Here is a 15,788-nt window from a genome sequence, read left to right as displayed (position 1 = left end):
TCCGTATCCAATCAATTCCTTTGATTCTTTCCCCCAAATTTCTTCCATCTCAATTCTCTCTCCCATCCATGGCGACCACCACCGCCTCCGCCCTCCTCCTCTTCTCCATCCTCATCGCTGTCTGCGCAATCTCCGCCACCGCAAGACCTTGCAAAACCATCTTCTTCATCACTTCATCCTCCTCCTCTCACTACCCCACCGATGATCAACTTCTCCCAAAACCTAATTTCCATCTTCTTCGGAACCCCAACAATTCCCCACGTCTTACCTTCTTCGTAACCGAAATTCGTCAATTCCATCGTACCAGATCCCTCCCCCGCCCTATCTTCTTTGATCGCACCATCGAATCATCATCATCTAATGATGTCGTCTCGTCAGAACCCTATTATTCCGCTGCTTCCTCTGTTAAGACATCGATTCGTGAACGTACCATGGATATCATGAGTATTGTTGGCGCCTTACTCTTTGGCGTTGGATGTGGGGCACTCACCGCCGCTACCATGTACTTAATCTGGTCCCTGTTCGCTCCTAGGCGCTTCGATTTTGGCGCGGATTCCGATGAGGAGAGCGATGACGAAGAGAATGACGTTAGATCCATCAACAAGGGTTACGTCGCTGTCCCTGCCGCTGCTAAACCTGTGCCTCCTACTGCCGATGAAGTTGCTGCAATGAAATGAATGAAGCAAAAATTTGGGGGTGTCTGCTTTTAGTAAGTCTTTTTCGATTTTCAAACATGGTGTTTTTCTTGTCTATTCTCCCTGCTGTTTACTACTTACTAATATCGTAATGTTGAATTTCTGGTGTTATGATAATTCTGGAATTCCATAGTTCTTTTGTATTGCGTGTGAATTTGGGATTGCTGTGTTCTGTAAACGTTTTATGGGTATTGGCTTACGTTTCCTCCTTCTGTTACATGTTATGATGGTACCAGCAAAGAATTTGATGTTTCTTGTTCTTTCTATACTAACTTGTTTCCAGGATGGCTATCACTGTTGTTTGTATTAACCCAAATGGCTTTTCTATTCTAGATTGATTATGTCAATTGGGTTCATCTCAAATTGAGGGCTTTCGATATAACCATAAAGTTGATTTAAGTCAATTGATATGGCTTTTAGGAAGTAACTTATTGAGTTTACCAATTCATTTAAGGCAGTATCATGGTGTTATTACTGTTATATAAGTTTCTTTTAACTTAACTTGTTGATAATGTTGTTGAGTTGAGAAGTTCTACTCATATGGTGTGGAGATTGAGTATGGAAGTGGTCTTTTGGAGATCGAGTATGCATGTGGAGTGTTACTCATGTGTTAGAAATGGGCTAGATCGGTGTGGATGTTCTTAGGATGATAGGATGTGAATTAAAAGTCTCTTCAGAGACATTAGTGTATGAATCTGATGATTCTTTAGGATGGAACAAAAAAGAAACAGCTTTTCTTCTGGTTGGCAGATGATCATATAATACGAAGTTAGAGTTGCTATCTATAAATTCCTATGTTTTGGTTTAATCTTGGTGTTTGTCTGTGTTCAATGACAACAAGGGTAGTATTAGGCAGTCCTCTCTTTTTTTTTTGTGTAAATGATGCCACATGGCTTCTATTACTCTTCTTATAGAAATTTTTGGTATATATCTTAATTCAACATGTGATACTCTTCTTCTTGAACTTCTAGTGTATAAAGTTAAAAGAGTTTGCATATTTATCAACATAATGTGAGAGCTACATATCCTATTAATTCCTATGTTTTGGTTGATAGATTTGATGTTTGTGCTATGTAATTTAATGACAACAATTGTAGTGTTCTTTTTATAACCATGGGTATTTGGGCCAGCCTAAGTATGCCTAGACTAATCCCATGGGATCCTGAAGTTAACAATAGTTCAAATGAGAATCATAAATATTTTGAGAAACGGGGAACCAACAATTCATTAATTATTAATGATGAATAACATTAAATTGTATTTTAGGATCATTCATCATGAATACCATTAACAATGAAAATGCATTATATTCAAGATTATTCATCATGAACAATTCATGTAATAGTTGGTTCCATGGTTCTCAAAATATTTGTGGTTCTCATTTGAACCCACTTTAGGAAAACCTCCGGTGACCAAAAGGGGACCCGAGCTGGTGACTAATGAGGAGCAAACCTAATAGTAGTATTAGGCAGTCGTCTTTTTTGGTGTAATTGATGTGTGACATGGTTTCTATTATTACTCTTGTGGAAATTTTGGCAAATACTTTTAGGTCAACGTGTGTTACTCTTTCTCCTGAAGTTTAGGGTCTATTGGTGTTGCACCATTCATCGTGTCAATCTATTGATTCCTGTGTTATGGTTGAGATCTTGATTGTGTTTTGCGTTAATTTGATGATCGCAACTGAAATGATATCACATGGTTTCTATTGATTGATCTTTTTTGGAAGTTTAATCATCTTAGTTCAATCATATATAACTCTTTAGGGTCCATAGTATATCATCATTTTCATTTGCAGGTTCTTTTCTTTTGATATGAAATAGGTGGGTTATCAAGATTCTTTCTTTATTGCATACCCCCTTTGTCAAAAGGAGAAAAAAGAAAAGTCTTGTGTTCTATTTTTCAACAAGAGACGGGTATAATGTTTTGTAAGGAGTCTTTCCGGGTTATTGGGCATTCATTTTTATTGTTATATTTATGTCTTATAGTATCAGTTAAGGTGCGTATAAGTTGGTTTAGTTTTATTGTTATATTTACGTCTTATAGGATCAGTTAAGGTGCGTATAAGCAGATTTACTTTTATTGTTATATTTGCGTCTTATAGGCTCAGTTAAGGTGCGTGCGTATAAGCGGATTTATTTTTATTGTTATATTTACGTCTTATAGGATCAGTTAAGGTGCGTATTTACTTTTATTGTTATATTTATGTCTTATAGGATCGCTCAAGGTGCGTATAAGCGGATTTAGTTTTATTGTTATATTTACGTCTTATAGGATCGGTCAAGGTGTGTATAAGCGGATTTGTTTTTATTGTTATTTTTACTTCTTATAGGATGATTGTGAGTTTGGTTTGAGGGAAGGAGAAAGAGGAAATGAGAAGGATAATATCTGAATGAAAACTGAGGACGATTCTTGGATCATTCCTAATTATTAATTATTATTAATAATAATAATAATAATAAAATATTCAAAATTAATTAATAGTATTATTGTGTTTGATATTGTTATTATTAAATGCTTTTTACATAATGTTAATAATATTGATAATTACATTATTATTAGTATTATTCACATTATCACTCTTGTTATTACTATTAATATCAGTGATATTGTTGTTTTTTTAATAGGATTTTATGAGGTTTTCATGCCTAATCATAAAACAACTTACAAACCCAACTTATAAAGGTTTTAGATTTGATTTCCATTATGAGAATTCATAACTAATAATAAATTATTTTATTGTATAAAGATTTAAAAATATGTTAAGAACCGGAACAAAATAGGTTATAATTTGAATCAAGTAATGAACTTAATGTTGCTTCCATCTCGATCGATAGATATATATATATATATTTAAAAAAAATACATGAAAATGTTATACAAGTTTTATAACAATTATATTAGAAATTGAGTTTTTAAATGCACTTTAAATATTAAATTTACTTAAAACTTAAAAAAAAAACAACTTTAAAAACTTGTATTTACAATTTATAAAAACTTGATTTTTTTTAACAAACCGGTCATATGCATAATCAATCTCAAGACATTAACATAGAATTTCCATAAAACTTATAACCTGTCCCAAACCATCAATCGTACCCAATACCAATCAGATCAAAACCATTTTGGTCATCTCAACTTTTGAGTAGAAAATATCTATATGTTTGGTTTGATTATTTTTCCTTTGGGTCCCCATCTAAGTTTTGGTCGTGTATGAAACTTTCATTGGGTCTCAACTAAAGGTGCACCATTGCTTGTTAATTTTTCTGTCCAAATTGAACTTCCGACTCTTATTCATATGCTAACTTATCATTCATAATTATAGTTATATATCATAATATATTTTAATCCTTATATACCCTTTTGAACCTTTAGTTAAATCTAAACATGACTGACTTTTCTTTCTGAAACTTTGAAGATCTGAGATCTTTATCGGGTCTCACTTGAAACCTTACATTTTTTCTTAGAGAGTAAAAACTATGTGGTAACTGAAAGAAGTATTAAATGAATCTTTTATAATTCACGGTTGGACCCATAAAACTACATACGTCTCAATGGTCTTGGAGGGTTAAACCTCGAAAGATCTAATTTCATTCCATCTTTATCCCGTGTATGGATCAAAATTGGGTCTCTCGAAGCCAACATTCACACATGGAGAACTTTGTATACAACTTCTCTTTTCTCACTGAATTTAACAGTAGTCAATGGTAGTCATATGCTTAGAATAAATTAGAACATCATCTTTAGAAACAATCGCAAACATATGTACCATGTCGATCAAATTTATAAAAACTAGCGCATTTGCTAAACCAAATAACATCAGTAGTGATTTGTAATATCCAGATCAGGTATGCAAAGCCTTTATGGTATATCCACCTTTGTACATCTTAATTGTGTGATAATTTAAGTAAAAACGTCATTTTCTTTCCCAATATTCCCGTAAGAGATTCAAAGGGTTCCGTTCCATATTTCATGTAGATTGAAGTATTTTACAGTTATTATATGTTAAATAAGTTCTATCTGGCTCTGCCTCTTCAAGTGACTCAAGAAGATAGACCGACCCATTTCCAACTTTCCAAAGATTCATATGTTAAACTTTGTTGGAAGTCAGAGATTTTTACAAGAACACCTTCTCTGCCTCGAGACAGATTTGTATACAATTTACTTTCACGTCAGATATACTGGATACGTCTGGCCAAGTATGGTTTGAGTATTAGAGTTTAGTAAGGTTTTCTTGCTTGTAAAAATGGTCCATGCTCTATCTTAAAAGAATAATGTCACAGTGGAGTATATTCTATCAAGATTACTTTGATTCCGTACAGAAAAAGTTGTCCAAACCACTTTTAGGGGGTGTTTGGGATTGCTTATTTAAAACAACTTATGTTTTTTTTTGTAAAAATGCTTATTAACTTATGTGGTATCAAACCGGAGTTAAATAAAGCATGGTTAAAATTGTAAACTGGTAATAAACAGTTTTTCATAAGTCAGGAAGAATTAACTTATCAAAAACAGCTTATTACTGGTTTGGCACCGGTATAAGCAGTTTTTTTTTCTTATCCAAACACAAGAAAACAACTTATCATCGGTACCAGACTGAAATAAGTTAAAAACCAGCTTTTATAAGCAATCCTAAATACCCCTTAAATCATGGTACAAATTTATTTTCCTGAACTCTTTAGATTTATGATATTTATGTTGTCACTGAGTTTCAAGTGATTTGGTTATGGAGTAAAAGACATAGGGTTCGGAACCACCCACCTTGACAACAGTAGTTGTTGAGATTCATCATTCTACAAACGCTATTTGGCTTGTGACGCACGGACTAAATAATGGGAAATCGAGGTCTGATCAAACTCATATGGAAATCTAATAGAACAGTTAGAAATATACCTTCAATCGTCATTTGACAATCGAATTTAAGCACTTAAACTCTAATTTCCTACTAGTTTGACGATGTTTTTAGGACGATCAACCTTCTACATTCTTAACTTTGATTTTTCTTTTTAATCCATTTGAAATGTTAACTGGAAACTCTATAAGCAAAAGACTGATAATCAAAGTGACCTTGGTGGTGAACATGTTGAAACATTCAACAAAATTTATGCTCAACATGGTAATATTCACATAGTAACACCACGTACTCGCCTCAAACCTCAATCTGATGACTTAGATACTGATGACGAATGAGATACTGATAACCTTCAAAAGGGTGAACATAAGAAATAATGAAACATGACATCATACCTTATAAATTTTGAAAATTTGACACGAAAGATATGAGACTAGCATACTTTGTACTGGTCATCCAAATTAAAAGAACATATAATTGTCTCTTTTTTGACACAACCATGTGATGTGGACAAGATATATGGAAAGGCTGGCAAGGAGGACTCTACTGATGTTAGAACTCCAGTTGATTCATTTCAAAATCAATCGAAGAAAAGTATAACTGATTTACTGGAAGTTGATTGTAATAGTACTGACGTGTCTACTACATGCTTATGACTATGACCTACAATATGGAAGAAAATAACATTTCTTGTCCACACAATTTGGAAATTACAAGATGGTCATCATGGTTTGTAAATATGCATGGATTTGTTCCCCCCTCTAACAACCATTAACAAAACTTCATTAAATAAGGGGTATTTTCGTCTTTTTGTAGTTTGATAATTGTAAAGACAAAAAATGTTCGACAAACAACATAGACCAAATTTATAGTTTACTCTACAAAAATATATAAAATAAGGACTATTAGTATATACTTATTAATTTTAGGAAGCAAATTCAAAATATAAGCATAATAAAAGGACCATTTATGTAGTTTACTAAAAAAATGTCCATCAAATTAAGAGTAAATTACGTTTTTAGTCTCCATAGCCCGATAAATATTTTCTATTTTCATCCTTACAATTTTAAAATTATGATTTTCATTCTTATGAATTAAAATTTATTACCATTTCCATACTTTATGATTTAAAATTTATTGTTATTTTTGTATCTATGGCTTACAATTTATTTTCCTTTCATACTTAAAAATGGTGCCTTACGAACGGAAATAGAAATAAATTGGAATAGAGACAAAAACCCGCAATTTCAAAACCATAGGTAAAAAACTGCACTTGTTATCAAACCATAAGGACCAAAAACGTAATTTACTTCAAAAATTAAGACATATTTTGTGAGGTTTTCTTCTTCCACCGAACTCATTAAAAAAACCCTCCGGTTTCAGCAGTGACATAACGAACCATAAATACTTCCAGACCCCTTTCATGGCTGCTGCATATACTCGATTTATTTTTGTCTGAATTTGTTTCCCTGTATTTCTGGTCTGAAGCGGCGGCGGCGGCTGGCAGAGGCAGAGGTGGTGGTGTCGTCAGCAAAGAGTTATGGGGCGGAATATGGAGTGGGCAGGTAGGGCAGATCACTTGGGAGGATTACCAAGGAAGACGGTGATAATGGCCGTCGGAACATTCGCGAAAGCGGTTGCAATTCTTCTCAACTCTACTTCCGTTCACAACGCAGACACTCTCCTTCGCCTCGTCAGATCTCGACCTCCCGGTGTTCCTCTCATCACCGTCAGCAATCACATGTCTACGTCAGTTATTCAGTCTCTATTTCTTTACTTCTCTTCAGTTTGATGATCTGAATGAAGTTAGGCTTGTATTTGACTGAATAAGGTTTTCCGACGTTTGCTTGTGTATATCAGAAATGTCAGTTAGAGAAACCTTGTTTTGATCTTAAAATTACGGAATGCCATTACTATCTCTTGTATTTTTGTTAAGCTTCTGCAAATTGTGAGCTTTGTTGATCATTCTGTTGTGATATATTCTTACTCAGTTATTCTCTTATTAATGTTAACCATTACAGGTTGGATGACCCGGTTATGTGGGGATTTAAAGGTTTCCCAACATGTGATGCAAACCTGCAACGATGGGTACTAGCTGCTGAAGACATTTGCTTCAAAAATACGGTTTTTTCATACTTTTTCCGGCTTGGTGTGTGACAATTTGCTTATTTGGTACATTTTCAAAGTTCTATAATTTCTTGATGCTTACGTTGTCGAATTCTTAACTGTTACTATCTCACTCCTTAGTGTATCCCCTTGAATGATAATATCTTCAAAATAAAATTTGAATAACACTAACAATCTAAGCCATGAAATGATGTACAAATTTCCAATTCATTTCTAAAATTTAGAAAAAAACGTGATACAAAAATGGAGCAGCTCAACTCAGGGGAACTCCATCCATACCAGATTTCCTAATGACAGGAGCTTTATGCACCAATATTAATAATAAAATTTGAAAATTTATCTTTGAGAAGGAGTTAGAAAGAGGAATTGTTTTCCATCATACATGAAACTCAACATGATACATAAAGTCTATTCATGTGTATGTAAACTTTGCTTCCTCTGAGTAGACTTTCTTTTGCTTTCTCTTGCTATACTGGCTTTCTTAGGATGTCCCGTTATACATATTTGAGGATTTGCCTGTGTATTCTTAGCCTGTGCCAAGTTAGAATGAAGCAATACATGTGTTTGGCCTTGCAAGCTGGTGCAATGTATCTAGTTGTTCCCGTGAAAATGGAACATGAAAAACTTTTTTAATTAATATGCCAATAATCACTTCTCACCTAGGACTAGGAGCTGAGGCAACAAATTGAGATGGTTTGGTCATCTCCAACATAGAGCTAGCTTTGAATGCACCGACTATAAGAGGATATTTTGCTGTACACTATTGGTAAATCGGTTGGATTACTTGAATTTGCTGAATGATTTCAATCTCCACAGGCTTTCGAGAGGCCTGGGACTCTCCCAAACGGTTTCCGCTCAACTCAATTCACAAAACAGAATACCCTAAACTGATATCCCACTACTTTATTTATACTATCTTCGAGCCCGCCAACTCTACTAACCGCCTACCAAAATTTACCAGTTGACTTCCATACTTAGGGTATAACATCTTTGTACCAAGATGAGATTGTTAAGGAAGATGGATGTCGGCCAGGATTGACATGAAGGGAGGAGTATGGCAAAGGAGCTGAACTTAAATAACAGTGCCTTGAAGGACACCATTTATTTATCAGAATCCTAAAGGGCTTACCATTTTATGATTGCTTTTGAATTTCACCGTTACATGATTTTTTATCCTTTTTAGCTTACTCCAACTAGCTTTGGATAATAAGGTTTGTTGATATCCTAACTTTGGTTCGTGATAAAGGATTGAAAACTGACCTTCATGATATTTCGTGTGTTTTTGTATGTCCATTGTGTTCTTTATATAATTTAATGTGTCTTACTGTCTTTATGTAAATGTGTTAAGACCTGTCATTTTGGTTGGAAATGCTCAAGACATATGTGAAAAAGGAATATGCTATAGAAATCTGATATGTTGGAAGAGAGTCAAAGACTATCGGTTTTCCGGCCCTATTTAGTCCATGTGATTACTTTTGGCTCCCACACTTGCTTATGCATCAATTGTCATATAATTGGAATGACAAGAAGAAGGAAAAAATGAAAATGAATGTAGTCATATTCTTTGTCCACAGTAGCCATATTTATTTTGTATCTTTCATCAAACACCTCATAAATCCTGGAACAGAATCAATAGAAAATCCATCAAAAAACTTTACCAAATGCTCCTACAAGAATAAGGTGATAGAATAAAATAAAGATGATACTAGTTTAAGTTTACTAGCATCTTATGCAATTGAATTATGAACATGTAGCTAAAATATAGTATTCTTGGTAAACTATAAACCATTTCCCTTGTAATTGAGGTTGTATGGATTTATTTTTTTGGCTTGTCTTGACATTCCAATTTTAATTGCTAATGGATGCGGATGAGGAACCCTTCCTGTCTTCCTCTTGCTGAGTAGTCATGCCGGCCCTATAAATCGGAAACCAAAAGGATTGGACAATGCCATCTTCGTCACAGTTGCCTTCTAGTATTATTCCATTTCCCTTGTTGCAGCTTCAGCCAAATATCTTCTCTACTGCCCCTCGTCCTCTCAATCCCAGGGGAACATTGTCCCCCTCTGTCGGTCCTTTTCACCTGTTACTCCAGCTTGTCCAATCTGGGTCTCGTCAATTTTCCATAAAAACTTCACCATTGAAGCGGTTGTTTGTCCATTCTGATGAACAGGGTCAACATCGTGGATCTCAACTCTCTAATTTCCCTCCCTAATCTTTCTATCAATTTGTCAACTTTCTTTGCTGCCATTGGTCTCAAAACCAAGGTTCTAAATGGCGTGTGGCGAGGCGTGGCGGCGAGGTCAAGCCTCAAGCCTTAGGAGTTATGGCGAGGCCATGGTGTGGCTTAAGGCGGCAAATCTATATAATATGTATGTGTGTGTGGTGCTTGCATGAAATCCAAGTTGACAAGTGAATCATAAGTGCAAGTTTTACTACCAACAATATATTGAGTTGTATGCAACAAACAATTCCATATTATTGAGTTTGTAACTGAATATATCTTCTACTCCATGCTTATTAGTCGGATACTGCCTGAATGACCATATAACTTGGCATTTAATTCTTTATGGCAAAATTCATATATGTCCTCAGATTATGGTTCTTGGAAAGAAAGTAGTTGGTTGTGGAAGTGATCATTTATCATTGCTGTGATATCATGTGCTTTACATTTGCTTTTCAGTACATACATCTATCTGTTATTTTCTTGACTTGTCATCTTACTCTGCCTTTAAAACGGTAACATCTGCAGGGAAATGCATACCAATTACCAGGGGTGGTGGAATTTATCAAGAACACATGTCTGAAGCTCTTGATCTGTTAAGTACTGGTGAATGGGTACTTCCTCTATATATCTGTAATTTTGCTTCCAAATTCTTGAGCTCATTCCTAAATATTACAGTTATTTATAGTTTTATGTGGGACTATTATTGGTTCTCCATTTTTCGGCCTTTCGAGTGTTTATTTTGTATTCTAAGCGTTTCTTGAGATCAGTTGGCCATCTAAATCTTTTTAGTTTCTTTTTTTGGTTCTATTTTTGTCTACTTGTTAGCTTTACCATTTAGTCCACCAGATTTGGAAGCGGGACTTGGAATGCTCATTGAATGCAATCCTTACTATTGAGTTGTTCATGTTGTCGGAAATTACGATATATTCACAACCAAAGATCATCTAGAGTTTCATGCCTTAGTTGGGGTGGCCTGGGGTTGCACGGTGGGGGTTGTTTCTGTGTCATTAGACAATCCTTAACTAAATAATGATTGGACTATTAATACAACCATGAAAAAACCGTCAACGACAAGTGTCAACATCACAGGATGACTGGACGAGGATGGTTAGTCCACTGTATGCAACAATGTCGACCAAGCTATAGCAGTTGCTAAAATCACATGTGATGTGCCTTACAAGTTGAGTTGATAAATACAATATTTTCGCACATTGAATTGAGGGATTATACCTCTTGCAATTGTCAAGAAAGCAGAATGACCCCTCCAACTTCTTTAAATCCATGGATTTATTTTTCCAAGTGATTTATGCTTTTACATGTGGAGTAACCTTTACGATTTAATGCAATTCCTTTTCCCGATTGTATTTTGGCTTTCAAGTTGTTACAAGCTTTGTTCCCACTTGGCTGCTATTTGCTATTTGATACTTCTGCAAGACAGGTCCTCCACTTTTAACATTTATTTGCTTCTCCTCCTATCACATACTTGAATGCTGTTCTCCGAAAGATCCCCCAAGGACCTTTATCAGACTACAAGATCAGCTTAACTCGAGGGATTACATAAAATACTAGAAAAAAGTTGGTTGGTACATCTGGTGGAACATATAAAATAATGGAGTTTCTCTTACATGGAATTATGTGATCGCTGCAGCTAAGTGTCCACATGTAGTTCAACAGTCTGGGAAGTTGTACTGTTTCTTAGCAGATGCCAGTCAAGTTTCAAACCCTAACAACATGTAGGGGATGTTGTTATCACATGGATGGTAGACACTTGTTATGTTCTTAAATGTCTGCCAAAAGTATATCTTGTATTAAAAGGTATTCCCTAAGTGAATAACACATCTGAATAACCCTAAACGGTATCGTAGATGTGTAATTTTAAGTCCTAAAATCCTAGCCCCTATAATATGTTCTAACCATCAACAACAATCAACCATGGTTAATAGCTGCATTTGTTGGTTGTTTTCCTCTCTAGACCCCTTTTGAAATTTGCTACCTCATCACATACCATTAAATGATTTCTAGTTCACCTTCCCATTATGTGGTTCCATACCCATGCTAGTTATGATCTTTGCTTGACCCATACCCTAAGTCATTATTCTTGCTTGAACCCTAAACCTCAAGCCTTCCATAGGAAACCCTCTCTTTGCGACCTCGATGTGTGAGCCTTTGAAGCACTAGCCATTGCTACACAGACCATATTTTTTGTTTGTCTATGTATTATGCTATGTTTAATCTTTGGTTCTGATAGTTTTGCTCATCAGACTTGAACCCCTAATGTCAGCCTTCTTTTCTTAGGCAAGTTTTCCTGTTATTGGGTAAAATTCTACTTGGTACGAAGTATGTAGTTAACTTTAATCAAGATATTGCTGTCACTCTGCTTAGGCTTCGTATTTTAGGCATTGATCTTCTTCAAGCAGATTGGAAACTATGACATGTTTCATTTACTGATTTTATTTTTCTCTTCACTGGTTTTAGGAGTTCATTTTTTTTTTTGCAAGTCGGGGGTCTTCATGGAAATAGCTAATTCCTAACTTTCCCAGACCCTACCTCGGTGTGGGATATATTGGGTTTGTGTTGTTTGGTTTGGTTTATTTTGTTAGTTTAGGTGCTGCTTATTGTCTAATTTTCATGCTCGACCTTTTCTGAAAAATGTTGGTTGAACTCTGTTTGTTCTTATACCAACCAGATCAGTATCTTTGATGCAACTTAATCCTTGATATGAAATTTTTGATATTTTGTTTTTTAATGTATATAGTTACATTCGGCCGGCTTTCCCTACTTTGGTGAGAGTAACTTTATATGGATCTATTTGTTTTACAAGGTGTAAAAGTGATATAGGATACAAGACGGTGAATCTTTTAGGAAATTGTCATCAATGGCTTCTCTGACTTTTATCAATTTGTTTGGACAGCTACATACATTTCCTGAAGGAAAAGTCTATCAAGAAGATGAACCCATAAGACGATTGAAGTGGGGAACTGCCAGTCTCATTTCCCGTGCCCCTGTTACCCCAATAGTCTTGCCAATTATCCATCATGGTTTCGAAAAGGTAAATGCCTACATTCTCTCTTCTTTTTTTCCATGTCACCAAGAAACCATAATAGGTAAACCAGAAAATGTTTGATGCAAGAATCTGATACAACCACCATAAGATTTAAGTCGGACCTTGAAACTCAAAATCTTCCAATGTTGATCTTACTGCTTTTACCATATCCTCTTGTTGGCCTGATAGGACAGACTAAAAAAGCGGTTGTTTTGTTGTTTTTTCATTGAGCCCTGTATGGATTAAGTGGTTAGTATGGATTAAGGTAAATTATTGTTTGTTTGTTTGTTTGTTGTGCTGAATACATTGTCTGATATAAATGACCATTTTACTCCTTACTGCTTGTTGTGCTGAATAAACTATCTGAATGATATCGTAACTTATTAACCTTTGTCTAGAATTTTAGGCCAGAGGCCTCTTGGTTTAAGGAAAAGATAATTGCATTGCATCATCCTCCCCCTCTCCCCCACAAAGTAAAAACTAATCATAGAATGTGATAGAAGCTTGGTGGTAATTTTCTGCAAATACGAGTAGATGGCTGTACTCTAGCCCAAATAGTAGAGCGACTATTTCCATGAAGAACCCAGTATATCCTATACGGAGGTGGAGTCTAGGGGTAAGATGTACACATACCTGTTATCTTCCCCAAAAAGTAGAGCAGTTGTTTTTGTAAAAAAACCTATTTGCGAAATAGTGTGTGATATGCTACAACAAAACTAAATTTTTAGTTCAGTTAGCACCGAAGAAACATATATGCTCCGACCTTATATAGTTGTATTATTTGTACAACTTTCTTCACCTAGATGGAAATCAATACCTAATTCTATCAAGTTAACTCTACTCACGATTCCTTAACAGGTGATGCCTGAAAAATATATGTTTGGCAGGCGACCTCCTTTCCCGTTATGGAATAGGGACATAAAGATAACCGTGGGTGAGCCAATAGAATTCGACATTGCCGAGTTGAAGCAAAGGGCCCTTTCCAATTCTAGAAACTTATCTCCTTTTCCGAGCCTAGGTTGGCCGCCTATCGAGCGGATGGATGAGGCTGCACAAAGATGCCTGTACATCGATATCTCAGAACGTATCCGAACCGTCATGGAGCGGTTACGAGCATTCGGTACGAAGCCAAAGGTGTGAAACTTTTTAATCTTCATGCCTTTGGATCCCATTTTGTTGATGAAACATGCATCTTATGGGAACTATTGATTAACTGTACTTGCAATTTTGGACTTACTATTCAAGAAACCAATGTGTAAAATGGGCCTCTCTTTTCAGGTGAATTATTTTATTTAACAATCTAATTTACTTCTGAATAAAGGGTATGATAACCGCAATATTATAAAAAACTTTAAAGTTAACCATAAATTTGATGATAAACGATTGTTTTTGGCGGTTTGAACGACCAGTCTGAGAAATAGCCAAGCCGTTCAATTTGGTCTGGTCTATGGTTTGAATATTTCTTTGAACGGTTTGTACCAAACTGACCGTCAAAAGTCCACATGTATTAATTATTTAGCTTTCATGTTATAGGCTTAACTTTTACGGACCAATTAAAAAGTTCTCCAAGACATTGTGTTTTTAGTTTTCATTACTCAATTGATCGCGCTATCTAAATTGACAAAATTGTGAAATCAGTCAATAATCAAATCCAAAATTCCAAATAATAATTCGACTTGCTTAATGTAGTCCAAAACTCCGACTATTGTTAGTGGACTTATTTAACTTTTTTTCAATTTCATCAATTTTTTTTTTAAATTTTAGAGACAGACGTATCTTTTAAAATTCGATATTGTTTTTCTTTTCAATAATGTTATTGGTAGAAATTTCATTTTTGGATATTAATGTTGTGTTTTTTAGTTTAAAGTCTGTAAGAGGCTCAAACCATTAAAAACGGTCAGACCACACCGTCTTTTTATGGTATGGGTTGACCGGTTTGGTCATTTGCTGTCAAACCGTTCAGTTTAAGAAACTTTATAAACCGCTATTGCTGTTTGGTTTGTATTTTAGGGGGTTAAACCGTCCAAACTGGACCACGAACATCCCTACATGAAGGACGTCGATGAAATAAAAACAAACCCAGGTACATGTATCTGATTCACGGTTCGGCCGATATCAAAGTAGTTAAGATCGATTAAGTTTTCGTTCCATTATTTTTTGTCTTTTTAGTTACTGTCTTAATTGATAACGTGTATTCATGTGATTGGTAAATAAAAAAACCAATCATTTTGGGATTTTTATTTTGGGGGTGTTTGAGGCTTATTTTAGGTGTTTTTTGACTTATTTCAGTCTGGCACCGGTAATAAGCTAAATGCTAGTGTTTTGATGAAGAAAAATAAAACTGTTTATACCAGTGCCAAACCGTTAATAAACATTTTTTGATAAGTTAATTCTTTCTGACTAATGAAAAACTGTTTGTTATCAGTTTACCATTTTAACCATGTTTTATAATATTAGTTAATTATTAATCTTATTGATATAAATTTTTGTCAAAGAAATTATTATAAATGATAAAAATAAAATTTTACATGTTAAAAAATTAAACAAGTCAATAATATGGAAGACTGTTTTTTTTTTGTCATTTTACATATATAAGCAAAATTTATCAAACACTAAAAAAACAACTTATCAGCTTATTGTTTTTTGGTACCACTATAAGCTAATCCAAACATTTTTTTATAAAACTTCGATTTGATACCACATAAGTTAATAAACACTTTTATAAAAAAATCATAAGTTAGTTTTAAATAATCAATCCAAAACACCCCGTTTATATCAAGATGCTGACTCTTCTCATATCTGGTTTTGTATTTTTCTCTCTTTTGCTTTCATTCCAACATCGAAATCATAGAA

General features: G+C 34.7%; 2 protein-coding genes across 3 annotated transcripts; both read left to right on the top strand.

The window, feature by feature from the left end:
- Positions 1-950, top strand: LOC112515775. The gene has a single exon (XM_025122702.1). It carries the CDS (start codon positions 69-71, stop codon positions 675-677), a length of 609 nt encoding a protein of 202 aa, XP_024978470.1. The 5' UTR covers positions 1-68; the 3' UTR covers positions 678-950.
- Positions 951-6,968: 6,018 nt separating this feature from the next.
- On the top strand, positions 6,969-14,236 carry LOC112515605 (N-acylphosphatidylethanolamine synthase). 2 transcript variants are annotated; one of them, XM_025122505.1, is made up of 5 exons: positions 6,969-7,290; positions 7,563-7,690; positions 10,418-10,503; positions 12,804-12,941; positions 13,794-14,236. In XM_025122505.1, exons 1-5 carry the CDS (start codon positions 7,082-7,084, stop codon positions 14,073-14,075), a joined length of 843 nt encoding a protein of 280 aa, XP_024978273.1. In that variant the 5' UTR covers positions 6,969-7,081; the 3' UTR covers positions 14,076-14,236. The 2 variants fall into 2 exon arrangements, with proteins under 2 accessions (XP_024978273.1, XP_024978274.1); XM_025122506.1 differs by having other exon boundaries at positions 13,823-13,920.
- The last annotated feature ends 1,552 nt before the right edge of the window (positions 14,237-15,788 follow it).

This window comes from Cynara cardunculus (genome assembly GCF_001531365.2).
Source record: "Cynara cardunculus var. scolymus isolate 2C chromosome LG 7, CcrdV1, whole genome shotgun sequence".
NCBI classification, from domain to species: Eukaryota; Viridiplantae; Streptophyta; class Magnoliopsida; order Asterales; family Asteraceae; genus Cynara; species Cynara cardunculus.
This window is presented reverse-complemented; position numbering and strand designations above follow the sequence as displayed.

Coding starts and splice junctions, on each gene's coding strand:
- LOC112515605 (XM_025122505.1), top strand. CDS start 7,082: ATGGGGCGGAATATGGAGTGGGCAGGTAGGGCAGATCACTTGGGAGGA. Junction 7,291..7,562: donor GTCAGCAATCACATGTCTAC/GTCAGTTATTCA, acceptor TAACCATTACAG/GTTGGATGACCCGGTTATGT. Junction 7,691..10,417: donor TTCATACTTTTTCCGGCTTG/GTGTGTGACAAT, acceptor TAACATCTGCAG/GGAAATGCATACCAATTACC.
- LOC112515775 (XM_025122702.1), top strand. CDS start 69: ATGGCGACCACCACCGCCTCCGCCCTCCTCCTCTTCTCCATCCTCATC.